We start from the raw sequence: 27739 nt of genomic DNA on the forward strand, positions 1-27739 counted from the left end.
CGGTGGAGCGTCCGACTCTTGATTTTGGCTCAGGTCATGATCTCACAGTTGTGAGACCGAGTCCGGAGTCAGGGTCTGTGCTGAAAATGGAGCCTGGCTAAGATTCTCTCTCTTCCTCTCTCTCTGCCCCTCCTCCACTCACTCTTGTGTTCTCTCTCTCTCTCTTTTCAGAGACAGCGTGAGAGTGAGAGGCCAGGGACTATCATTTTGGAGGGAATGGATGTAGGCAGTATAGGCCTAGCCTAAATCCTCGAGACATACATATATATATATATATATATATTACATACATACATAGATATGTATATATCTGTACCTTCAGGCTTGAGCCATTGCAGCAGACATTTTAGGCCACCCTGAATCAAGTTTGCTGAATCAGAAGAGATTTTGTCTCTGAATCAGTAAGATGTGGTTCAATGCCACGTTATCGAGAATCCCAAATAACGGTCGCATAAGCGAAAGGTTTACGTTTCGCTTTATTTCTGTCGCGTGTAAAGAAATTCCGAAGTAGCAACCCAGAGTTAGTACCATAGCTTCATCAGGGACCCAGGGTATCTTTATTTTCTACTGCACTGTTCTCAAAGTCACCTTATACTTACAACATGGTTGCTGCAGCTGTAGCCATCATATCATGGCAGCGAAAGAACGAGAGGTCAAGGGCCAAAGGATAGATCCCCAAGCCGAATGGGCCTCTATCCACAGAGGAAATACTTCTACTTACCCCCATCCGTGAGGGGGGCTGGGAAATGTGGGCGCCTTGCTGCACACAGCAATGCCAAGGTTCTGTACCAAAAAGGGGGGAGGGGGTTGGAGAGGCAGCCGGCAATTTCTGATCTATCTTCTTTCTCCTCAAGGGAGCAGAAAGATGGATTCCTGCAACTCCAGATCCCAATTGGCTTTTCCGTAATAGCCATTAATGGTATCGACTAAGCTGTCTTTATCATTGCACTTTTATGGTTCTGAAAAATGCCCCCAGGCCATGCCTCCTTTGTTATGGGTAATCATGGCTGAGCGTAAGAGGATGGCAGGGCCGTCTCCTGGACAGATGCACAGCCAATTCCCAGACCGTGGCATTCAGTGATGATTGGAGAGACAATGCCCATGGACACCGTCTTTTTCTCAGTAGTAGTAGTTGTGGTAATAGTAATAGTAGACTTATTTTAAAACAGTTTCAGGGGCGCCTGGGTGGCTCCGTCGGTTAAGTGTCCGACTTCGGCTCAGGTCATGATCTCACAGTTTGTGAGTTCGAGCCCCGCGTCGGGGTCTGTGCTGATGGCTCGGAGCCTGGAGCCTGCTTCGGATTCTGTGTCTCCCTCTCTCTCTGCCCCTTCCCCCACTCATGCTCTCTCTCTCTCTCTCTCTCTCTGTGTCAAAAATAAATAAACATTAAAAAATGAAAAAAAAGGGGCGCCTGGGTGGCCCAGTCGGTTAGGCGTCTGACTTCAGCTCAGGTCACGATCTCACGGTCCGTGAGTTCGAGCTCTGTGTCGGGCTCTGGGCTGATGGCTCAGAGCCTGGAGCCTGCTTCCCATTCTGTGTCTCCCTCTCTCTCTGCCCCTCCCCCGTTCATGCTCTGTCTCTCTCTGTCTCAAAAATAAATAAACGTTAAAAAAAAATGAAAAAAAAACCAGTTTTAGATTTACAGAAAAATTGAACAGATAATACAGAGTTCTCACAATATGTCCCCCAACCCACTGTTTCCCCCTATTATCAACACCTCACATTAGTATGATGCATTTGTTATAATTAACCAATATTAATTAACTTTAATGTTAATTAAAAAACATTTTATGGTAATTCCAGTGTCGTTAACATACAGTGTTATATTAGTTTCAGGTGTACGATATAGTGATTTGAAACTTCCATACATCAGCCAGTGCTCATCACGACAGGTAATCCCCATCACCTATTTCCAACATCCCCCACCAAACTCCCCTCTGGTAACCATCAGTTTGTTCTCTATAGCTAAGAGTCTGTTTCTTGGTTTCTCTCTCTCTCTCTCTCTCTCTCTCTGTCATTTTTTCTCTTTGCTTGTTTGTTTTGTTTCTTAAATTCCACGTATGAGAGAAGTCATATGGTATTTGTCTTTCTCTGACTTTTTCCACCCTAGCATTACTGTCCAGGGTCCATCCACATCATTGCAAATGGCAAGATTTCCTTTCTTTTTTTGTGATGATGCAACAGCATTTTCTTTTATATTTATTTTTATTTTTATTTTTTAATTTAAATTCAAGTTAGTTAACATACAGTGTAGTTTCAGGAGTAGAACCCAGCGATTTATCTCTTACAATATGGCACCCTGTGCTTATCCCTAAAAGTGCCCTCCTAAATGCCCATCACCCATTTAGCCCATCCCCCTACCGACCTCCCCTCCAACAGCCCTCAGTTTATTCTCTGTATTTAAGAGTCTCTTATGGTTTGCCGCCCTCTCTGTTTTTATCTTAGTTTCCCTTCCCTTTCTCTATATTCATCTGTTGTGTTTCTCAAATTCTACATATGAGTGAAATCGTGTGATATTTATCTTTCTCTGACTGACTTATTTCACTTAGCATGATGCATTGTAGTTCCATCCATGTTGTTGCAAATGGCAAGAGTTCATTCTTTTTGATCGTCGAGTAATACTCCATTATATATATACCACAACTTTATCCATTCATCAGTGGATGGATATTTGGGCTCTTTCCACAATTTGGCTATTGTTTTTTTATTTTTTATTTTTTTAACGTTTATTTATTTTTGAGACAGAGAGAGACAGAGCATGAACAGGGGAGGGTCAGAGAGAGGGAGACACAGAATCTGAAACAGGATCCAGGCTCCAAGCTGTCAGCACAGAGCCCGATGTGGGGCTCGAACTCACAGACCGCGAAATCATGACCTGAGCCGAAGTCGGCCGCTTAACCGACTGAGCCACCCAGGTGCGCCTGGTTATTGATAGCGCTGCTATAAACATGGAGGTACATGTGTCCCTTCGAAACAGCACCCCTGTATCCCTTGGATAAATGCCTAGTAGTGCAATTGCTGGGTCGTAGGGTAATTCTATTTTTAATTTTTTGAGGAAACTCTGTACTGTTTTCCAGAGTGGCTGCACCAGTTTGCATTTCTACCAGCAGTGCAAAAGCATTCCCCTTTCTCTGCATCCTTGCCAACATCTGTTGTCTCATGAGTTGTTAATTTTAGCCACCAAAGGACATTATTTCATTCTTTTTTATGGCTGAATAATATTCCAGTGTGTGTGTGTGTGTGTGTGTGTGTGTGTGTGCGCGTATCACATCTTTTTTATCCATTCATCAATCAGTGGACACTGGGCTGCCTCCATATCTTGGCTATTGTAAATAATGCTGCTATAAATATAGGGGCACTTCTATCCCTTTGAGTTAGTGTTTTTGTATTCGTTGACCACCCAGTAGTGCTCTTACTGGATCATAACGTAGTTCTTTTTTTTCTCACTTTTGAGGAACCTCCATATTGTTTTCAACAGTGGCTGCACCAATTTGTATTCTCACCAACAGGGCACAAGGGTTTCTTTTTCTCCACATCCTAACGCCTGTTGTTTCTTGTGTTGTTGATTTTAGCCATCCCGACAGGTGTGATGTGATAGCTCATTGTAGTTTTGATTTGCATTTCCCTGATGAGGAGTGACGTTGAACATCTTTTCATGTGTCTGTTCGCCATCTGGATGTCTTCTTTGGAGAAATGTCTGTTCATGTCTTTGATCCATTTTTAAATGGGATTATTTGGGTTTTGAGGGTTGAGTTGTATAAGTTCTTTATATATTTTGGGTACTAACCCTTTACCAAATATGTCATTTGTAAATATTTTCTCCCATTCCATAGGTTGCCTTTAAGTTTTGTTGATTGTTTCCTTTGCTGGGCAGGAGCTTGTTATTTTGATGTAGTCCCAATAGTTGATTTTTGCTTTTGTTTCCATGATATGTTTCCATCAACTACAGTTGATAATTTATTCAGATTTCCTTTTATTTTATTACTCAATGTCATTTTTATTGAACCAGGATCCCATGCAGGGTACCACATTGCATTTACTTTTCATGTTTCCTTAGGCCCCTCTTGACTGTGACATTTTCTCAGGCAATTCTTGTGTTTAATACCTTGATGGCTTTGAGGAGTAATGTGGTCAGGTATTTTGTAGAATGCTTCTCTACTGGAACTTGCCTGATGTTTTTCTAATGGTTTGATTAGAAATCTAATGATTTCTAATGATTCTGAGTTTTCTTTTCTTTTCTTTCTTCTTCTTCTTCTTCTTCTTCTTCTTCTTCTTCTTCTTCTCCTGTTTTCTTTGGAGGAAAACAGCAGAGGGAAGTGCCATTTTCATCACATCATATCAGTAGTATGATTTGTGTTGACATTGACCATCACCTGTCTGAAGTAGTGCTTGCCAGTTTCCTCCACTGTCAAGTTATTCCCTCCATCACACTGCATTCTTTGGAAGGAAGCCACATGTAAGGAGTAGGGGGTTATGTTCTCCCTTTGTTAGGTGAAGCATCTACATAATCGACTCGGAATTCTATACCTGAAATATGCCTCTTCCTATGGAGAAAATTTACAACCACAAGAGTCTATGGTAGCTTCCTCCCTTCTCAGTGCTAGACCTCAAGTAAACCTGTTGCCTTTGTCTGAAATAAACACTGGGGAATGCACATTTTTACTTTGCCCACGATTAAATATTAAGCAATGTGTTTTTTTTTTTTTTTTTTTTAAAGAAACGTGGGCTTTATTTTCCTTTTTATGAGTCATCCAGTTAAATAAACTGGGAACTGTCAAGTCCGGTCCACCTCTTCACAAGTGACACGTAACAAGTACAGCTTTCATTCCCCAGCTGTCATGCGCATCTCTGTAAAAAAAAAAAAAAAGCTCTCTGACACCCACTTCTGACAGCACACAGCTCACATTTTTACCAACAGTGGAGGCTGGGACAGGGAGCCATCAGAAGACTCAGCTGAGGACAGTGGAGTCATATAAGCACAGGACTGGCAGTAACATTAGGGGCCATCTCGTCTGCTTGAACCTCTCTAGGGGCGGAACTCACGCCCTTCTGAGACCCCCCATTCCAGCTTTGGGTGCGTGGCTCTGTTTAGAAAGCGGATTCTTACACTAAACTCAAAGCCATAGCCTGGCTTCCATCCGTTTAGCCTCATTCTGACTCTCTTGGTCACGAAGAAGAAATCCGAACTATCTCCCGTGGACATTCTCCCGCCCTGACCCTTGGTGGTCCACTGAGCCCTCAAGGCAGTGACCATTTCCGTCGCGTTCAACACGCTTCATTTCTTCCTTAATAAGATGTGATTTCCAGGCTCATTACCACCCATTCATTGAGTGGACTCCAAGGTGGCAGGATGAGCGCCGGATTCTTCTGGATTTTCCGCTCCGAGATTCCATTGGAGATTGCTTTTGGAGATTGCACTGGAATTCTTTTGGAGCTTGCTGACTCCTATGGAGGCAATTGTTAAATAAAGCTCATTTCATCTTATACTAGATGCTTGCTAAGCCGTGTCTCCCCTAGCATACATTAGTACCGCCGGCTTTTCGGACCAAAGTGCAGAAACTTCCATTTATTTCATTACGGTTAATCATGTTACAACCCCGTCATGTGTCATAGATACGAAGTTACGGGTAGGGAAGGATGTTCGGAAATGCAACGAATAGTGTTTCAAGGTCTCTCTGGGCGGTGGGATTATTAATGTTATCTTTCTCTTGTTATTACTTACTTGTATTATCTAATTTCTCTCATCAACCATCAATTAATTTGTGCAGCTTGCTCCTGTTCGAATCAGATTAGTTTCCTAGCCTGCGGAGGAGTCTTTGAGCCGTTTCGGGCAGAACTGGCTACTCGTCCTCTGTGACTCCTCAGAGCACGAATTTTGTTGGAACTTCAAGCTGATACAGGGGAGCAGAGGTTTGAGACAGGAGGCCAGCGCCTCTGGCAGCACTGGCTGTTCTCAATCAGCTGCTACCTCATTGGGACGAAGCTTCCCACCGGGTACTGAAGTCAACGAACCTCAGCAGACCCTGGACATCGTGCTGGTGACAGCTTAATCGTCCGCTTCCTCTCGAATCTGCGGGTTTCGTATCAGAACAGAGGCCGCCGAGCACAGCCGCCTGCACGAACGGTGTTGCTTCGTGGTTATGGACACGTGCTTTGGAGCGAGACAGACCCACACCTTCCACTTGCACGCCCCGAGAGGTCAGGACAGGTTCTTAACCTTTCTGAGCCTCGGTGTCTCATCTGTGAAGGGAAAATGGTAGCACCTGCCCAGAGGTCGCTGGGAACACACACACAGCACGTGCTCAGATAACGGTGGTGGATGTAGTTACGGTGATAATCACACTTAGGTGCCCCGCTCTCCGGGCACAAGGTGGGCTCGGTCCGACCAGAAAATTCCCGCCAAGCACACCGGCAGTTCGCACCAGCCCGGTGAAGAAACCAATAGCAATCGGAGGAAAGCGATGAAAACCAAAACTACCCAAACTGTATCGGAACCCAAACCAAACCTTCCCGGCCTTTGAGAGAAATACTGAGAAATACTGGCCTGCATTTGCCTGCGTTAACCTCTGGGCGCTTGTGCCCAGCCTCCTCAGGCCTTTGGGTAATTCCTTGTGGGGAAGAATGATCTTTAAAGGGTGCATAATTTAAAATAAAGAAAACCTAGTTGCCTGCGTGGCTCAGTTAAGCAGCCGATTCTTGATAGTAGCTCGGGTTACGGTCTCACGGTTCACGGGATCAAGCCCAGTGTCGGGCTTTGCACTGGCCGCTGAAGCCTGCTTGGGATTCTCTCTCTCTCTCTCTCTCTCTCTCTCTCTCTCTCCCTCCCCTGCTTGCTCTCTCGCTCTCAAAAATAAATACATCAACTTAAAAAAAAAACAAAAAAACTTAGAACACAAAATGGAAACAAACCAGAGCAATAAACTCCCCACCAGCACTTACCCACAGCACGGATTCTTTCTTCCTCAGAGGCGGTAACGTTCTTCTGCTAAGCTGTCATCTCTCATTTTTACGGCGCAGCTGTCAAGGGCTGAGCCCTGACTGATATGACACCTCTGTGAGATTGTCACAAGCCTGGGTTTGGGGGGGGGAGCCTCAGAGAGTAGAGGCTCTCCATCTAGGTCAGGGTCAGGTCATAGTCGGGCTGTGGATAGACTGGGCCCAGGGTTGATGGGAGTTTCTGGCCTCCTCTCTCCCCAGGCTCCTACAGGGAGCTGTTTCCTCTAGACCTGTCACCTGCTTCGAGCCTAGCACCATGCTGGTTACTCATTAGGACTTTGGAGGCGTGAACTTGGGCACCAGAACTTGGTTTGGCACCTTGGGCCAGGATGGGGAGGTTTCGTTGTTCTCTGTGTGATTTCAGTGTCAAAAAGTCTAGGGGAACATTTAAACACCACGCGGCCCGTATATTCTTTTTTGTTATCTGCAGGGCTGCATTACAAACACCAGCCTTATAACTAACCAGCGACCGTGCCAAAGGCTTTTGCAGAAACCTCAACATCTGAAGTTCATGCTGACGTTTATTTGCCCAGTGCCTATTTCACTGTGGCCACCGGAAACCGCCCTTTTCCTGCTTTGCCAGGCTGGATCTGGGATGTGCAAGCCCAGGCTCCCAGGACTGAGGGAGAATGGTTTTATAATGTTAGCTACCGAGGAACTACGTATTCAGTGAAAAGATTAGCCCCCTTCAGCGGCATCTGGGCGGCCCAGTCGGTTAAGCGTTCGACTCTTGACTTAGGCTCGGGCCGTGATCTCACGGTCCGTGGGTTCGAGCCCTGCGTTGGGCTCTCTGCTGTTCATGCGGAGCCTGCTTTGGATCCTCTGCCCCCTCTCTCTTTCTGCCCCTCCCCCACTCATGCTCTCTCTCAAAACTAAATAAACATTGAAAAAAACTAGTCCCAGTCGTACTGCTAAAGCTCCCCAAGACTCTCCAATCTCGCTCTGACCAATGCTTTCCAAAGTCCTGTGGTGCAATTTCTTGCTTCACATCGAAAATTAGAAGAAAAAAAAACAATCCTGTGATTTTTTTTTTTTCAGTTAGGAGGGTTTGCTCTCGTCCACATAGGACACCAAGTTTGGGAGTGACCAAAAGGTGAGCAGCTGGAAGAAAAGCAAGAGCTGGAAACAAGTCCCCTAGGGATGAGACCCGTCACAGATCTGCGGGTACCGCGTCCTTATCCAACTTTGCGGAATGCAAAGAGACCCGAGCATCGCTTCTCCAATGGCACCTGCAGGTTCTCGGACTCCTGCAGCTGCAGGACGTCCGTCAGATTTTCAAACGTTGGGTTTTCATTTTGCTAATTGCCTAAAAATTAATACAAGCATCTTCTGAATCAGCTGGGGGGTCAGCTAGCGCCCATCGTGAATTTGGGACAGGGCTTTGAGTCGGTGTCACAACAGCATTGGCACCAAATAGTTCTACAGGAGCTGTCCCAGGTGAAAGAGGAGGAAGGAGCGGAGATTTTGATATCAATGTGTTTGCCCCTCAGGAAAGCCAGTGGAATATGGATTCCTGGAAAGCAGGGTCTCTATCTGCTTCGCTCACGGCTCTACCCTTCGCTATGTCCCGGGTGCTCGCAAATCTGGGCTGCACTAGTGAATGGTGGATAAGTATTTCAAAAACAGCTGGGATACAGAAAAGAGGTGGAATGATCAGGTTATCACAAGACACACGACCTCTGCTAAGGCCGTTGTTACCATCACCGCAGTCGAAGCAGCCGCAACTTAGCGTCAACAGGCCGGGCCGCCACCAGGTTGAATGAATGCTAACGTTAAGTTTTATTGACTCTGTAGATTCGTTTGTATCGACTTGTAAATTTATTTTATTTTATAGCAGTAACAGAGCTATGAGCAAAAGCCATTTTATGTTCATACATATTTGAGAAACACTGCAGTACAAAATAAATTAGGTCAACCCTGAGGGTCTGTGAGAATCTTTTTTTTTTTCTTGAGAAGGATTCCGTCCATTAATTTTCTTTAGAAACAGTAGATGAGGGGGCGCCTGGGTGGCTCAGTTGGCTGAGCATCTGACTCTTGATTTCAGCTCAGATCGCCATCCTGTGGTTCGTGAGTTTGAGCCCCGCGTCGGGCTCCGCTCTCGCGGCAGGGAGCTCGCTTGGGATTCTCTGTCTCTGTCTCTCTCTCTCTGCCCCTTCCTTGCTCTCTCTCTCAAAAATAAATGTAAATAAACATTAAAAAAAGAAAGAAACAGTAGATGAACATTTTTCCACAACATGTACCTAATCCTGTGGCGAAGGGGAGACGGCTTCCCTAGCCAAGAAAGTTAACCATTTCGCTGGATGGCAGAGGTGAACTCTGTCCACAGATAAGACTGGAACACAGGCTGTTTTTCTCTCAGCTATAACTGGCCCTGTTGAAACTTCAAGGTAGGGCACTGGCTTTAAGGCACATTGTGGATTTTAAGGGACAGTTGATCTTGTCAGAGCTCCAAGGGTGGGCGGTGGGAGGAGGTTACTGAGATGTGGCCTTGGCTTGGCTCACCATCAGAATGAGTTTTCCGCCCTAGAACAAGCTAATGTTTACGGGGTCGGTACTAAGTGCTTAAGGTAAGTGGGCATCCAACGAAAGAGTGAACGAGATGATGTTTGATCTTGGTGTTTTATGAAGCCTCTATTTGTTAAGGATGACGATAAGAGCTAGCCGGGTCTGACAGTCTCGTGTTGTGTTACCATCGGCAGCACCAATGATCCCTGTTTGGCTTCCTTAGTTCCTCAACTTGGCTCTCTGTGCTCGGGCAGTGTGGGGAGCCCCCGTCAACAGGCAGCCGATTAATTCGAGCTGGAAGCGTGCTTGCAAGAGCCATCAGCTGGGCCCTCTTTGGGGAAAGAACACTGAAATCTGTTAAAAGATCCCCATTTGTGCTGATGGGAGTAGGCCCCACTTCATGACTGCCCAGTACCTAGTGTCTATGTTCTTTCAAAGATAACCTTTAACGACTAAAGACCAAGATATTCGCCGTCTTTTAGCTCCTTCTGCCTTTTCTCTCTCTCTCTTCCAAGAAGCCTTAAAACGCAAACCAAAGGATCAGTGTCCAAATATAACTGTCGAACTGAACTGAAATGGGCCTCTGGAGTTTGGGGCCCACCATCGATTGCCAACACGTGGTCTCGGGAACTTGCTTGATAAGTGAGAAAGCAGAGTGGCCAAGAGACTCAGATTCATGATTTGGGCAAGAGGAAGGGCAACTGATTAGGAGCTGATGATCTGCCAGCCCAACCGCTGATCTGGAGCCTGGACTGAAACAAGAGGCTAAGGTGCCTTTCATGACTTATCAGCCAATGACTTAGCATTGCCTTATCAGCAGTGACTTATCATAGCCAAACTATGGAAGGAGCCCAAGCGTTCATCCACAGATGAATGGATACACACACACACACACACACACACACTGGAATATTATTCAGCCATAACAAGAATGAAATCTTGCCATCTGAAACAACAGAGATAGAGCTACAGACTATAATGCCAAGCAAGATAAGTCAGAGAAAGACAAGCACCATATGATTTCACTCATACGTGGAACTGAAGAAACAAAACAAACTAGCACAGGGGGAAGAAAAGGAGAGAGAGGCGAACCAAGAAACAGAGCCTTGAGGATAGGGGACAAACTGATGGTTATCAGAGGGGAGGTGGGTGGGTAGCATGGGTGAAATGACTGATGGGGATTAAGGAGGGCACCTGTCGTGATGAGCACAGGGTGATGTATGGAAGTGTTGAATCACTACATTTTACACCTGAAGCTAATATAGCACCGTTGGTTAGCGAAACTGGAATTAAAATAGACGCTTAATCGGGGTGCCTGGGCGGCTCGGTCGAATAAGCATCCGACTCTTGATCTCGGCTCAGGTTATGATCTCGCGGTTCATGAGATAGAGCCCTGCATCGGGCTCTGTACTGATAGCATGAAGCCTGTGTCAGATTCTCTCTCCCTCCCACTCTTTCTGCCCCGCCCCGCCCCGCCCGTCCTCGCATATGCGCATGCTCTCTCTGGGCCTCCTGGTTTCCTGCACAAGCTCCCGGCCTCTCCCAAGCCCATCCCCTGGGGGACCGTCATTCCGGGGTGGGTGGGGGAACGGGGGCAGTTGGCAGGGCTGTCCTGCAACCTTTCTCAGAGCAGCAGTCCCAAGCAAGGTGGAAGGAGAGAAACAGCGTGATCAGGGACAGCTCACACGACAGCCCTGGGGGAGTCGCCTGCTCTGGCCGGGCCTGACTTCTGCCATTTGCGAAACCGGGATGCTATTCAAGAATGGCGGGGAAAATATATGAGATGGAAAGGAATGGCTTCAGGAAACCAAGCAAAAGGGCTTGGAGTGGGTTAACAGGGCGGCTTCCGGCACAGACTGTGCTTTCTCAGCCTTCCGCATTTCGCCTTCTCTGGCCACCGGAATAAGAATAAAGAACACATTTGAGAAATAACACATATAGATTCAAAGACATCTGTGGTGGGGCTTGGGCATGTGTCAGCAATACCATCTGTGATGTTTTTGCCATATAAACAGAGAGGGGAACTTAGAGAAAAGCAGAAGAAATTGTCACCAGACAGGGGCACGGGGGCACAGGTGAGGGACTAAGCAGACAGGAGGGGTGTGTGGAGCAAAGGCCGTCGGGGCTCAACTCCCTGTGCATCATCCCCCCTGCAAGGGCTGGGGGTGACGGAGGTATGGGGATACAGACGGTGCCAACGCCCAACACCTGCTGAAGGCGTGTGAGATGCCCCTGGAGCCGGACATCTGGAGCTGATGCCACCGCGCAAAGACGTGGGGCTCCGGACCTTCCAAAGTCCTCCAAAGGACTGGACACAAGGCTCCCTCAGGGCCCTGCTGCTTTTTTCTCTCCTCCCTCTTTAACTTTGCTCATTCCTCCTCTCTGCCTTGGTCTCTGATCCCCCCCCCCACCCCCCCCACCTCCTGCCCTGTGGCGCAAAGAGGGTGCCGTCCTGGGATGCTGGCCTCACGCTCGGGCCAGTTTCCCAGGGGGCCCAGTCTTTGGAAGGTAACCCAGGTGAGTGCTGACGGCAGGTGCTGATATAAACGGACAGCCCAGGCCTCCCGGATGCTGGACCCAAGACTCGGGGCCCATGCGCTGGTGTTCGGAGGCAGAGAGTGTCCCACGGTCCTGCACCAGCACCACTACCCTCCCCCACAAACACACATAAATAAGCCAACCCAAACATCCTGTCCTGCTGCGTGTGACACTGAAGAAGAGTACTTCACTCTGGTAAGTTCCAGGATCCTTGCTGCCTTGTATTCTTAGGGGTTCGGCTTGGAGTACCAAGGACCCCCACATCCAGCGAGCGTGTTTGAGCCCCAGAGGGTGTGGGCTCCTGTTCCGACAGAGAACTGAGCAGGCCTCGAGGCTTACTTTGGTTTGAGGCCATTTGGCCCATTTCCTGTAGAATGAAGGATCCTCCCTGGTGCCCTCCCAGGCCTCCCAGGCCTCCCTGGGTCTCCCAGGCCCTACCTGGTGCCTCACCGGGATTTGGGATCAAAACCTCAGCAAATGGTAAAACAGGATGATTCCTTCTTCATATTTGTACTTTCAGACCCACACAGAGGGACTATGGGGCAGTCAGGGTAGGACTCCTCCCCCAAGGCATCACACTGTGATATTATCCCTTGAGCCCCGTGGGAACCTGCAGACCTTCAGCTCTTTTCACTTCACGGTCACCCCGAGACTCCAGCATTTTCCATCAGCACGCTCCTGGACCCTGATTCTCCTAGAACCCGAAAGAAACATGGCAACTGCCATTGGTGCGCGTGTCTGTGTTTTGTGTGACGTCAAAGAAGACGGACCTTCTGGGCTTCTTCGAAGGGAAGAGGGACAGTCACAGCTGAGGGGACCCCTGACCGTGCGTCCCATACCCGTTTCCATGATGGAAGGCCTGGAATCTTTAAGGATTTCGCTTTGCCACGAGCAGGAGGGGCTCGGCCAGGTCACCTCAACCCTCCTCCCCTCTTCCGCTTCCTGCACCAGCCTGAGCCTCCTAAGCTGGGGTCCGCAAGCGCGTTAGTACACGAGCACCAAAATGTCAGGTTCTGTCCTGCTTCGGGGGGTGAGTGCAAGTGCCGACCGGCTTTGTCTCAGCCTCGTGCTGCGAGCGATGGCTTTTGCTTACAGTAAGACCAAACCCCCCACCCGAGAGAGCCCTCTGCCATGTTCCAGGAACTCCCCCCCAAACCCCGGGCTCTGAAGGAACCAGGAAGCAAATAAGGCTGCTTGGGGGAGTGCTCACATGTATTTATTTCACAAGGGAGGAATTGGGGGAGGGGGATCACCAGTAAGATGCCACCAAATGAGACACTGTGAACCCCAAACCGGGCAACTACAGGATTTGGTTCTGGGCAGGGCTTGGCCCCTGGGGACAGCGTGAGGGACAGAGAGGGACCTGGGAGAAGGGACAGCCTTCCATCTGGGGCGCCACATGGGGCCAGGCTGGGCCGCGTCCTCCTGGCCACAGATGCGTGGCCAACCCCCCACGCTTCCGGCAGCCTCGCCCTGATCCAGGTGAGCGACGAAGCGGCAAGCCCGAGGCCACACTCTGACACCCGCTCTATCACACACTCGGAGGCGCACGCCCAGACACACACATGCACGCGCACACGCACACCACGCAGGCACACACACTCGTAGGCATGCACACGCGTCCATATATTAACTCTGATTTACAAGTGCACCCTAACCAGAGGGCAATCGAAAACAATTATTACTCTGCAGAGAGGAATCGACTGCCTTCTCCCCTGTCAGCCAGCAGAGCATGGGGTGAGAGGAGATGAACCCGGAGCATTTTCCAGGGTCCTGCCCTCACCCCGCCCCTCCCTCCGTGCTGTGCTGGCCTCAGTCCTAAAGCTCCAGGTGGAAGCTCCCATGGCAGCCTCCCTGGTCATGAGTCAGGGCCCCCTGGTCTCCCGAGGGCAGAGCCGCCCTGGCCCGGCTCCAGCCCGGAGGGCCCCTCACAGCCATGACCTCCCTACGTGCTCAGCCTCTTTCTGTGTCTGGCTCCCTGCGGACACGGGCAGAGCAGCTGGCCCCGGAACGCGAGAGCCTAGCGCCCTGGTGACCGTGGAAGCATTAATTCCTTCCAGGCCATCTAAGGGAGGGTCCAGAAAAGTCCAGGGCCGTAGCCGCCAAAGCCGTCTGCCGCTAAGGGTTGGGGTGGAGGCTGCCTCGGGCTGCAAATGGGCATCGGGGCAGAGGCAACCTCCAGGGAAACCGAGTCCCAGGGCCTGACTGCCTCCCCTGAGGAGGGGCAGATAGGACGTGACTGAGCGCCACCCCCCAGCTTGCCGAGGGGCGGGGTGGCACTCAGAAGCTGCTGCAGCTGCAAGAGACGAGGACGAGGAGGGGCCCCTGCCGGTCCCAGTCCTGATTGTGGCTGCGAAGACGACGAGGAGGACGTGGGGGGTTCACTCCATGGTACGAGGTCCACATCCAGGCTGCAGAAGACACGGCTCCCGGGTTCCCAGAGAAGGGTCGGGGGGCTTTTCCAGGGGGCACGAGCCTCACGGCAGCTGAGCGCCCACTGGGGACACCAAGTCTCCATCCGGGGCCCCTGGAGAAGCCCCGGAAGGGCTGCTGAGCCCCGGCTGGCTCCTCGCTGTCTCTTCACCCGTGCGGCTGGCCCAGAAGACGGGCAGACCTTGTCCCGGGGGCCAGGCTCCGGGGGCCCCTGCTCCTCCCCGCTACTTGATCGAGTTCTTAATCGTCCACCTCTGCCCCGTGCAGCTGCGGAGGATGAGGTCGATGCCAGCCAGGCCCCGGTTCTCCACCTCGAGGCAGCGCCCTGTGCCCTTATTCATGATGGCTCCGTTCTAGGTAAAAGGCGGAGAGACAGATGGAGACATAGACAGGGAGACATAGAGAGACACAGAGAACGGAAACAGATCGGCGGAGACAGAGATATAGAGAATAAGACCGATAGAGAGAGAAAGAGAGGGCTCAGACCATGAGAGGAAAAGAGGCCGAAAGGCAGAGAGAGAGAGAGAGAGAGAGAGAGAGGGAGAGAGACAGGGACAGAGAGACAGGGAGAGAGACAGAGAAAGAGGCCTGGCGCGTGGCCTCTCCTGGGGAACAGTCCCACCAAAATTGTTTGCCCACGGGGAGGGACCATCCAGAAACCCCGAAGTCAGAATGGCCATCGGCTTCACCAAGTCTGAATGGCTGAGCCAGGGGACCGGCCCCGATGGGCGACGGTGTGGGAATGCGGAATTTGCAGGGATATTCCAGGTCTGGCTTTCTCAATCGCAGCGGCTGTAGACACTTAGCAGATTTCAGGGACATCGCCCACACTCCCCTCCCGAGATCTGCCGGAGCCCAGCCGGCCTGGTGCTGCCGAAGGGACCCGGGAAGCTGTCCCAGGTGGAAGGCCCCCGCCACCGCCGGTTCCCCCCCGGACGTGCCCTGGGTTCACGAGGCCGGCCCGGGGCTGGAGACCTTTGGTGTGCTTTCCTGGGCACCGTTCCTTGGGGAGGTCGGACTTCCCTGTGGTCTGCAGCAGCCTTACCTGCTCTGGGGTGCTGGCCCTTCCCAGGGGGTACCCACCTGGATGAAATTCCAGCGCTTGTACAGGCTGCTCTTGACTTTGTCACAGTCGAGGAGCTGGGGCAGCCGACTCTTGGAGTTGTCCACCAGGCAGCGGGTGTCAGGGAGGAGCGTGGTGGTCCCCAGGGCTCCCAAGTGCAGGAAGCCCTCCTTGGTGTAGCGGGCAAGCTGGGGAGAGAGCAGATGAGAGGTGGGGACAGGGGCCTCGGGCCCGCACGTCTCATCCAGGCCTCTGCCAGTGCTGCGGTCCTGGCCACCAAACACGCAATTCACAGGCGAGCCCTGCTCAGGAAGCCCCCTCCCTGGCTGGATCCTGCTCCCCCAGGGCCGGTCTGATTCTCTTCTAAGCATGCCCTCGGTCAGCGTCTCTGGATTCTAGCCTTCTGCTCAGCAACACGGGGGGAGCAGGGATCAGTAAAAGCACAGGACATCTGATTTCAAAGCTTGGCTCTGCTTCCAGCTGGCAGGGCCCCCTCGAAGCAGTCACTTGACCTCTCTGAGCCCGCGTTTCCTCCCCATTTGTAAATTGGGATTAGTTCATTCATTCCACCCCGCTGTAAAGTGCCCAAAGAGGCAGCTCACCAAAAGAGAAACACATTACAAAACATTCAACCTGATAGGCGTTAAAATAAATAAACTAAAACGGCAACGCGATACCGCATTGAAAAAAAAAAAAACAACAGCAACAACCCTATTCCCGTGTTTTCAGGGTTAACAGAAAATGGGCTGGAGCGGAGGTAAGTTGCTACAGCCGGTCAAAAAGGGAATTTCAAAATATAGACTCCATGCTGTTAAAATGTTTTCTTCTTTTGACCCAATAAATTCCCCTTCAGACATCCATCCCAAGGTAACGATCGCAACCGCAAACACGAGTTCACGTCTAGGGTCTTTACTGCACCATTATTTACGGTGATGAAAAAGCAGAAGCGTCCTAAATGTGCGACACAGTCCTGGCACTTGCTGCCTGCTCCACGCACAGCAACAAATCCTGGGGGATTGTGGTAGATTGCCAAAACAGCCACATCCTTCACTCCTTCCTTCTATACACCCTGGGCACTGTGACTTTTAGAGCCACGTGGACTCTATTTCCCCATCCCTTGAAAACCGGCGACTTGCTCTGGCCCACAGAACACAGCGGAAGGGAGGATGTGCCACGTGCTGGACTAGCCCTTTAGCCTTGCATGTTTCTACCCTCTTGCTCTTGGAAACCTGCTGCCACCCTGGCAGGAAGCTCTGGATGGCCTGCCAGAGGAGGAGAGACAGGTGGCCCAACCAACAGCCAGCCAACCACCGGACAAGTGGGTGAGGCTGTCCTAGATTCAGCAGCCCTTGGCCGGCCTCCTGGCCGCCAGGAGATGTGTGAATGAGCCCAGCTGAAGTCAGCCGAGCCTGGTCCAGATCACAGAACCGTCTGGCTGACCTATAGACTCACGGGCAACGATAAACCACTAAGTTGGAGTAGTTGTTACGCAGCAAGAGCTGACTGACACACAGATGCTGTTGCCTATCAACCCTTCCCGCGGCGGGGCCCATGCTACTTCAGTGGCCTGCCTCTCCCGTTCATCCATGTTGTTTATAATCCTGGATACCAACTTTTGAGCGAATGCATCCATCTGTCTTTCGCACTCTTTTGGGGGCCAGAGACTGCGTCTAATTAATTTCATTCCTTGCTGGGGGAAAATGACAGACCAAGTGCTCAAAACGTGTTTGTGGATGTTATCAACGTGGTGAACAACATCATTTAAAAGACGCGGCCATGTCTATTCGTTTAAACTCCAACAGGCATGTTTTGAAGAGTTCTCTGTGTGCCCAGCCTGGGAACAGCTTTCTGGGAATGTAAGGATGGGGCTATGTTCCCCCTGAGATAACGCCAATGCAGGCTGGTGAGGGCAATGAGACAGGAAGATACATCTCTCATTTTTGCTCTCACGTCCTAGGAGGTGGGCGGGGGCAGGAGTGAAGATCGTTAATATACAGCTGGTGCTGAATGAATCAAAAAACAGAATGACCAGCTTGTGTGTATTAAAGGCATACCCTGCACCATTTCTAAGCATCTCGCAGAGGATAAAGAACGTAATTCGTACGACAACTCTGAGATAGGTTTCTACTGCTCTCCGCATTTTAAAGACGAAGAAACTGAGGCATGAGGACATTTGGTCACCTGGCAAGGTCCTGGCCTCTCTCCTTGGGACCCTAGAGACCCGATGGTTGGCCGCCCTGGGCCAGAGCTGGGCAGCAGAAGGGCCTCCTCCTACGTGACCCTGGGCTCCTCCCGAGAGCCTGGGCGTTTCTGGTCAGGAACGGAGCAAGGAGGCAGCTCTGCTCAGTGCCTCTTCTCCAGGGGACGGGATTTTCTGCAGGGGTCCTCATTCCTGAGGACAACCACTCAGAAACCCTTTGCTTTGATCACCAAAGGAGAGCCCACCTGGTGCCCTCTGAAACAAGTGACAGGGGCTTTATTAAGTGCCCTTGTGAGAGATGCGGGTAACGTGTGCTTTAAACCCAAATTAGTTCCAAATCAGAGTGATTGTTAGAGGCAAAAAGATAAAATCAGAAGCCCTCCTCACCCCTCCCTAAACAATGTCTCTCTGAATATACTCAAATTCACCAAATGCAAAGTGATGAATGACAGCAGGCTGCCTTTATGTTCAGGGGAAAGATATACACAGCTGCTTATTGAAATTATGAATCAATCTATTATCCAGCAGGCAAATGAACAGTGCTAAGAACATTAATTAACTGAGCATATCTGTGACTCAGATGTTTAAAGAGCGAAGCTAAATGCCACCAGGAGTCAGAGGCTCTCTTTTCTGAGGGTCTGTGAGCAAAGGACGAGATCCCAACCAGTAGGACCTGCAAAGGCCAAGTGCCAGCCCTAAGGGAGTTGGGCAGGGAGGGTTGAGGAGGGTCCTATAGGATTTCCAATCTGGGGGAAGGTGGCTTCCCAAGCCAAAGACCCATACGAGGAGGGAACAAACAGAGGCTCTGTGGACCTGGCCAAGGGGCCAGGGTCGTGGGAAGGGGACCGTGGTCTGAAAGGACGATGGTACTAAAGTTATGCCAACAGATCTCACACTGCTTCTCATGCACGTGGTGCGTGTCTGGACCTCATGCCGACCACATCCTCCTTCTTGTCTCAGTCCCGGATCACGAGTCTTTGTGGTGTCTTTGGACCACTGTTAGTCCACCTTCCAGCTCCCCAGACATGATATTCCTTCCTTAAGGACCTCTGTTCCGCCTCCAAGGCTTTGCTCCAGCTGTTTCCCTGACTAGAAAAGTTATTTACTGGCCCTCCTCTAGAATATTCTGTCCTCAACTTTCCTAGACTTCAGGGCGATTCTCTCCATTCCACAGGGTCTTCTGTAACTCTCCCACCCCCACGGCATCTCCTCTCAAGTCTTTGGTGCAACATGATCTGGTGTCTCCCTCAAAGGTGGTGTGGGAGTATCTCATTTTCTTCTTGACCATACTGGGTACCCATGGACCAAGTGATGGATATTTGGGCTTTTTTCTACTTTTTGGCTATCATGAATGATACCACTATGAACATTCCCATGTAAGTTTTTGTGAGGCATAGGTTTTCAATTCTCTTAACTATATAACTAGAAGTAGAAATGCTAATTGTTGGGTCATATGGTAAATTGGTGCTTAACTTTTCGAGGAGTTGCCAAACTATCTCAAAGCAGCTGTACCAGCTTACGTGCCCAGGGTTCCAATTCATCCACATCCTGGCCAACTCTTGTTATTGTCTGTTTTTCTTTCCTTAAAAAAAAAATTCTAGTCATCAACTGGGTGTGGAGTGGTATCTCATTGTGGTTTTGATTTACATCTCCCTAATAACTAATGCCATCGAGCATTTTTTCATGTGCTTACTGGCCACTTTGTAGATCTTCTTTGGAGAAATGTCAACTCAGATATTTTGCCCATTTTTTTTTCATGGACAAATTGTCCCTTTTTTGTTGAGTTGTAAGAGTTCTTTATATATTCTGGATGCCAGATCTTTTTCAGGTATATGTATGAGTTCATGTATTTTCTCCCATTCTGTGGGTTGGTTTTCCACTTTCTTGAGAGTGTCCTTTGAAGCACAAAAGTTTTTAATTTTGAGGAAGTTCAATTTATCAGTTGTTTTCCTTTGGTTGCTTGTGCTTTTGATATCACGTCCAAGAAACACTGCCAAACCCAAGGTCACGAAGATTTACCTCTACGTCTTCTAAGAATTTTAGAGTTTAAGCTGTTACCTTTAGATCTTTGATCCATTTTGAGTTAATTTCAAATATGAGGTAAGGTATGGGTCCAGATTTGTTCTTTTTCAGGTGAATATTTATTGTCCCAAGATCATTTGTTGAAAAGACTATTCTTCCCTGTTGAATTGTCTTGTCATCCTTGTTAAAAAAAATTGATTATAAATGTGAAGGGTTATTCCTGGACTCTCAATTCTGTTCCATTGATCTATGTGCCTATCCTTATGATAGCATCAGAATGGCTTGATTAGTATGGCTTTGTAGTAAGTTTAAGAATTGGAAGTGTGGGGGGAATCTACCCCCAAAACCAAGAACACACTGTACACATGGTATGTTAGCCTTTTTTTTTTTTTTTTAATTTTTTTTTTTCAACGTTTATTTATTTATTTTTGGGACAGAGAGAGACAGAGCATGAACGGGGGAGGGGCAGAGAGAGAGGGAGACACAGAATCGGAAACAGGCTCCAGGCTCCGAGCCATCAGCCCAGAGCCTGACGCGGGGCTCGAACTCACAGACCGCGAGATCGTGACCTGGCTGAAGTCGGACGCTTAACCGACTGCGCCACCCAGGCGCCCCTATGTTAGCCATTTTGACAATAAATTATATTTAAAAAAGAGAATTGGAAGTGTGAGTCTTCTAACTTTGTTCTTTTTCAATATTGTTCTGGCCACTCTGGGTCCCTTGCATTTTCACATGCATCTTAGGATTATCTTTTCCATTTGTGCAAAAAAGGGAGTTGGAATTTTGATAGGTAATGCACTGAATCTGTAGATTAACTCAGGGAGTACTGCCATAACAGCAGTTAAGTCTTTCCATCGAAGAACACAATGTATATTTTTTTTTATTTAGGTCTTCCATTTTTTCCACAATGTTTTGTAGTTTTCAGTGTACAAGACGTATACTTTTTTGGTTAATGTATTCCTAAGTATTTTATCTTTTTTGATGCTACTGTCAATGATATTGTTTTCTTAATTTCCTTTTTGGGATGTCCATTGCTAGTGCAAGCAGGGTCTTTAATATATCTCTGTGAACCACAGGCAGCCACCCTGGTACCTCCTGGTCGCTCAGGACTGCTGGCTCTGCAGGTGCCCTTGGCTCCTGCTTCCACAGGGTCAGGGCCAGGTGCCGACTGCCTGCACCCGCTGCGGACCCATATTCCAATGGTGCCCCAAGTCATCTTATCATTTGCCTCACGTGACTCTGCCAGCCCGCATCCTTCCCATCCCCAGCAAGGTCTAGATTCTTAAAATGTGCCTTCATCCTAACCTGTAGCGTGGTGTCTTGGGCCCTCACTGGTCAAGGGGATTTTTGCCTCCCACTTTGTGGAGAAGTTACCTTCTCTACCCTTCAATACTTCCCTTCCTTCACATTTGCTCATTTCCTCCAGCTCCGTCTCCTCCTGGCTCCGCGGGTATCTTAAGTCATTATTTCTCCCTTCTCCTTCATTTCTTCCAAGCTGCAAGCATAACCAGATCTTTATGCCCAGAAAATCTCCAGTCACAGCTTTCATTCTCCTTATTTTGTTCTTGGTTTTCTGCTCTCTCTTTCCTTAGTGCCTTACAATTTGGCTGCTACCACCACTCTGCATTGACACTGCTCTCTTGAAGGTCAACAGGATTCATTAATTACCAACTTCAATTGTTTTTTCTTAGTCTTTCTATGGGGCACCAACTGTGGGCCAGACACTACGCAGGGTGCAGGTGAAACCGCCTCTCCTGGAGAGCCTGCCATTCTACACCCACTCTCCTGGAAAGCCTGCCATTCTAGGGCCTATCAGTGGCATCTATACGCTAACTTGGCTAATTGCGCCAAGTTTCTATCTCCGAACCAAACTTTCTCCTCAATTCCAGATTTGTCTATCTAACTCACCACTGGACATACCTTTGGGGCTCTAATAAACATTTCAGATTTATAGGATCAAAACAGTATTGGTTCTATCTTGGTAATGAGAACTCCATCCTTCCAGTTGCTGGGTCCAAACACTTTGGCTTCGTCCTCGCCTCTTCCCCTGACCCACCATATTCAACCATTAGCAAACTACACTCAGATTTCACCTCCACTGCTACCTCGCTGTACCCAGCCACATTTGTCTCTTGACTAGATTAGTACAATGACCTCCTAATTTGTCTCCCAGCTCTCACCCTTGCCTCCCTTGGTCTTTTTTTTTTTTTTTTTTTTTCAATATGGCACTGGATTGCCATATTAACAATCAATGATTGCTTTTAAAATATTACATTGTTTAAAATTATGTTATTTCAAGTTGGAGTCAGGTCAACATCCTCCAAAGGCTTCCCATTTCCTTCAAAATAAAAGTCAAATCCTTACAAAGGGCTACAAAGACCCAATGCAACCTAATAATAGCTGCTTGTTCTCAACTTCTACCACTGTACCCTTTGCTGACTCCACTCCAGCCACACTGGCTTCCTTGTTGGTCCATGAACAGGCCATACTTGTTCCTGTTCAGAGTCTTTGCATTGGCCATTCTTCTCTCTTGAATGTTCCTTCCCCGGTATTTGAATGGCTCACTCTCTCACCTCTTCCAAGTTCCTGCTTAAATGTCATCTTCTTGACCATCTTACTTAAAATTTCACCCTCATCATGTATTCTATATCCCTTTTCTTGCTTTATATCATTCCAAGCACATATTGTCTCCTTATAGATGATATCTTCTCCTTATTTATAGGGTTAGTTGTCTGGCTCCATCCAGTAGAATGTGAGAGGCATGAGACAGAAGTTTTGTCTTTTTTGTTCATGGCTGTATCCCCACCTCTTAGAAGGATGCCTGCACGTAGTAGGCACTTGATAAATGCTGTTGACATCATGAATGAGTGGCACTGTACTCGTCTTCAAGGAGCTTGCAGCTTACTCAGGGAGGCAGGCAAATAAGGAGGTGAGGATGACAGTGTGACATAATGTGATGAAATATGCTAAGTGGGCTCTTATAGTCAGAGCAGAAGAGGCCCTGATTCAGAAGAGGGAGGTCAGAAAAGGCATCCGAGAAGAAGGGGCATTTGAGTGAAGAGTGAAGAGTGGGCATTGTTGGAGTCAGCCGAACAACTGAGTAGGAGAGGGCAGATCAGATCAGACAAGGTAAGCACATATCCAAAGGCCTAGAGACCAGAAGAAACGCAGTGTTTTGGATGATCTAAGCATAGCTCACCATGAGGGAGCGTGATGGCTGTGATGGGGCAGAAGCGGGGAGGTGGGAGAGAGTGCAGATGAGACTGCATTATGTAGACACATGGTGCTTAGGGATTGGGGCTTTTTCTTGAGGAGCCACCTGACTTGTGGGAAAACCACACTGGCTGCCAAATGGGCAATGACCTGCCATGGGACATGATGGAAGGCGAAGGGGCTGATGAAGGTCTCAACTCAAGTGGTTGCACGGAAAGAGGGGAGAAGATAACAGATGTGAGAGGAGCACCCAAGCCGAGAAGGATTCTACCATCCTGGTGAGTTTCATGGTCATGAAACAGAACACTTCATTTTTAAGAATCCGTTTTGTGTGGAAGGTGCTTTGTTTAGTTACCCCAGCATCCTGCCCTTTAGGATTGCCTGTTTCCATGCTTTTACTTTCAACCTCTCTCTCCTATGTTTAGATGTGTCTCTTGGAAACAGAATACTCCTGGATTAAAAAAAAGCTAGGGTGACAATCTATGTTTTTAGCCAAAATGTTTAGTCAATTTGTTTTTATTGCACTTAATGCTATATATGGCCTTATTTCTACCATCCTTCTTTGTGCTTTCTGTGCATCCAGCCTTCTCTGTTTCCCTTTTCTCCTTTATTTGCTTTAGTTGGGATTGGTTCAGTTTGATTTGTTTGTTGGAATATTGTCATATTTCATTGTTCTCCTCTATGGATTTGGAAATTCTATTCATTTCTATTATTTTACGGTTCACTCTTGAAACTTAATATTAACTACTGAGCAAATTATTCAATATTCTAAATTTTACTTTTTTAATGTTTATTCATTTTTGAAAGACAGAGAGAGACAGAGCACAAGCAGGGGTGGGGCAGAGAGAGAGGGGGACACAGAATCTGAGGCAGGCTCCAGGCTCTGAGCTGTCAGCACAGAGCTGGATGCAGGGCTCGAACCCATGAACCATGAGATCATGACCTGAGCCAAAGTCCGATGCTTAACTGACTGAGCCACCCAGGTGCCCTGCAAATTATTCAATATTCAAATGTCTACTCCACTCAATAAAATTCAAGGATGTTAGGACACTAAATTTGATCACCTCCTTTTAACTGCTCAGCCTTTGGTTATATTTCCTTGCCCCAATGTAGACATTATTCTTATTACGTAAGAAACGTTTTTTTTTTTTAATTTTTTAACGTTTATTTATTTTTGAGACGGAGAGAGACAGAGCATGAACAGGGGAGGGGCAGAGAGAGAGGGAGACACAGAATCTGAAACGGGTTCCAGGCACTGAACTGTCAGCACAGAGCCCGACGCGGGGCTCGAACTCACGGACTGTGAGATCATGACCTGAGCCGAAGTCGGCCGCTTAACCAACTGAGCCACCCAGGCGCCCCAAGAAACGTTTCTTTGGATTTACTTGTATGTTTCTAAATTTCTTTGTTTATAATTCATTCTTTGCTCAGGATACTCTTCTGAGCTCCATCTCCTTCTACAAGAAGAAGTATTTCCTTTGGTGACTATCTGTCATAGGAAACCCTCTCAGATTCTTTATCTGAAAGTGTCTTGGGGTGATTTGTTAATGCAGCAAAAGCTAATGGATACAACCGCTTTTTGTGCAGCTAAGCATGGGTTTAAAATGATATTTGTTGTAGCTGATTTAGCATCTGCTTATGCAGCGGTGGGCAGACCCTTCGAAGTATCTAATCTGCTCTGTCGTTGGAAGCTGTCTTCTCGCCTTCTGCCCACGTGCTCCCCCACAAAGTCAAGGCCAAGCCACTGTCTGTGGGATTTGCCACCTCAGTACGACGCTCACTGCGACGCTCACTGCGACGTTCTAGCGACGCAATCCCACAAAGAGCAGGAGAAGCATGCACTCACCCATCACGTGCTCCACTGAGGAGCCAATGGGTGAAGCTTCCTCCCCTGAGTCGGTAACTGCCCGAAACTTATTGCCTCTCGCTTCCCCAGTTATGGCCCACAGGCAATCAGCTCCCTGTTATACACCCGTACTCCTGAGCTCTTCCCAGGCTCTAGGTTTGCAAACTTGGGTCATCTTCCCCCCTACGCGCTCCCCCATCCCCAAAGCTACAAGTCTTCCCATTCCCCTCTCCTGTGTTTCCTCCTGATCTCCCACCTCCAGGCCCTGCCAGTTTCTACTTGTCCTTCCTACCCCTGCAGGTTCAAATCCTATCAGTCTCTGCTGCAACCTTCAGTTGCTCTAGTACCCTCTGATTTAAGAATAAACTTTTTTTTTTTAACCATGATCTTCTATTGTAAGTCCCCAGCTTAGCTTTTCAGCTGTAACTCTTGGTTTCTTGGCTCGGTCCAACAGGTGACTTGAGGTCTCTCAAAAACAGCCGGAAGTCTTCCCTGTGTGGACTATACCCCCACCCTACCCCTATCGGATCTTCCCTGGTTCCACAAAGCCCCCGTCCAGATGCGATCTCGTTCAGCTTACCTACTTGTGTGTTCTGTGACATTCCTTGCTATAGCTTTTCGCTGTTGTTGTTGCTGCTATTGTTTTAGGACAGCAGCATCCTACTCGTTTTTATATTGCACAAGGAGTGGGAAAGTATCTTGCAGAAAGCAAACGCTCTATAAATGCCTTTTCAATTGAATGGGATTATTCTAGGTTTGGTTGCTGGGCCCAAGAGGAGAAACGAATGCCATTATCCACAACCCTAGTGCATTAGGAAAAAAAAAAAAAAAAAAAAAAAAACCCTCTGAGCTCAAATACAATTAATTCTCATTTAGCAGAGAAAAAGAATTTTCTATCTGAGATGATCTAAGAGGCACACACAACTATTAACCCACATTGAACAGCCTTGAGGGAAAACTGAAATATGCAGGTTATAGCCAAATAAACAAAAACCAGCCAAATGATTGTGGAATGACTCTGGAGCACAGCACAATCCATCGAATTGTCCATAAAAACATGGCTTGCAATTGCTTTCACATTAAGGGTCTTTCTCGTCATTTTAAAACCAGGCCTAGTCAGTGCAGAAACACACTGTTAAATGAAAAAAATGCATTTTCCCCAGCTTCTACTCCGGACACAGGGAGACGGGTTCCATCGATTTGAACCTGCTGTAGGCTGAATGTATTTGTTTGCTGCTTGGCCGAAGGAGTGGTTTCTGGCGATTACGCGTGCATATGTACATTCTTAAAAACAAACAGACTTTCTCTGTCACTGTCCAGAGTGTGCCTGATCCCAAACTGAATAGGGAAGAAAAATGTCTCCAACTGTATCTCAAGCAGACACATGGTGTTTGGCAGCTGGGGGTGGAGAACGGGGACAGGGGGGATCTTTGGGGGAAATGGAAATGTCGCGTAGCTTGATTGGGAAGGGAGATCTGCAGGCACGTACCCTGTCAAAACTCATCCAAGTGTACACTTTAAATAGATGACGTGTATTGTGCTGATCTTCTACTTCAATAAAGTTGACTTAAAAATCTACCTGGGAGCTTAGAAGGTAGGCGATAGAACCAGATATGTTTTGTGTAGGGGGAGCTAGTTCCTAGGGGACTGGATGGTTCCAAAGCCCTCCCTCTTCAGTCTTCTTCCACCATTAGGACTCATCATGCTTGAAGAAAGCGTTAGATTTCCAGAAAATGCACCACTACCAAGAACGAACGGAAAAACACATTCATGCCACAAAACCTTGGGGGTGGTTTTCCTGCAGAGACAGGTTGAGGAGTGGATAGACGAAAGGCATCGCCAGTGGAGGCAGGGGATGGCAGGGTCTGGCCGCCATAACTTTGTGGAGAGAGCTGGGAGCCTTCTGGAGTGAGGGCAGCACCAGGATGAGGGTTAGAGGAGCCGAGTGGGAGAGGGGCTGGCAAGCAGGATAGTTCACTCCAATCCCCAGAGATCTGGAGACAACTCCTAAGCATGCCTCCAAAGCTCACCCTGAGTTACAGGAAGCAAAGACTCTATTTTGCAATGAACAGATACATTTCTTTCTTGCCTCTGTGGCGTGACATAGGAAGGTAGGATTGTTATCTGGGTGTAGTGTGGAAATGCCGGCAAACACTTGGCTCCCCTTTTAGCAAGATCTTAATCAAATCTGTCTCACCTTCTCATTTTTGCCAATTGAAACAGGGTTCCTGGCTTTGTGCTGTGTCATCAACGAGGCAGTCTATTATATGGCAAAAGACTTGGACCGTGGAGCCTGCTCTAGAAATCTAAGCTCTGCCACTTAATGGTTTTATGACCTTAGGACTTAAGCCTTATGAGACTCTATTTCCTCATTTTCAAAATGGGGATAATTTTACAATTTAAGTCATAGGGTAGTTGTGGAATTAAGTAACTTAGTGAGAAGAAGGCATGGGGCATAGGAAGCCCTGTATGTTTTGTTGTTCTTATTCCCCCCTGACCTCATGTGCCAGTTGAGAACTGGGCCTTGTTTCTAATTCACCAGACTTCTTTTCTTTCCGATGGGCTCCCACGTGGCCTCATGGGGCCAGCATTTCCTGGCCCCGCTCCTTCCCGGCACTCAGCCACTCCCAGCTTCCTTCCCGTTCTCTGCCTGTTCTCAGAGAAGTCCAAGGGTTGCTGGCCCAAGAGCCCCGACAATACTTCCGGGAAGCCGAGTACCCCCAGGTGGCTACCTGGACCATTGGGTTCTCTCTGGCTAGGTCTGTGGGTAACTTCTAGTTGGACCCCTGATCCGGAGAAGGCTGGATCCCACAGCAGGGTCTCCTGCTACACTCCTACCCTTCTCTTCCCCACCCCCCACTTCATTCCCCCAGTTTGATCCAGATCTCATATGCCCTTGCCTGGAGTGGACTTGGAGGGGACT

The 27739-nt window shown here is 48.4% G+C and overlaps 1 protein-coding gene across 1 annotated transcript in view; it reads right to left on the minus strand.

The window, feature by feature from the left end:
• Positions 1-13242: 13242 nt before the first annotated feature.
• Positions 13243-27739, minus strand: part of GALNT17 (polypeptide N-acetylgalactosaminyltransferase 17) — a 120413-nt gene continuing 105916 nt past the window's right edge. Inside the window, exons 6-7 of the mRNA XM_049639198.1 lie at positions 15556-15723; positions 13243-14825 (exon numbers count right to left, since the gene is read on the minus strand). Coding sequence (XP_049495155.1) covers positions 14697-14825; positions 15556-15723 — 297 coding nt within the window. The 3' untranslated portion in view covers positions 13243-14696. The remainder of the gene's footprint in view (positions 14826-15555; positions 15724-27739) is intronic.

The sequence above is a fragment of the Panthera uncia genome, chromosome E3 (assembly GCF_023721935.1).
Source record: "Panthera uncia isolate 11264 chromosome E3, Puncia_PCG_1.0, whole genome shotgun sequence".
NCBI classification, from domain to species: Eukaryota; Metazoa; Chordata; class Mammalia; order Carnivora; family Felidae; genus Panthera; species Panthera uncia.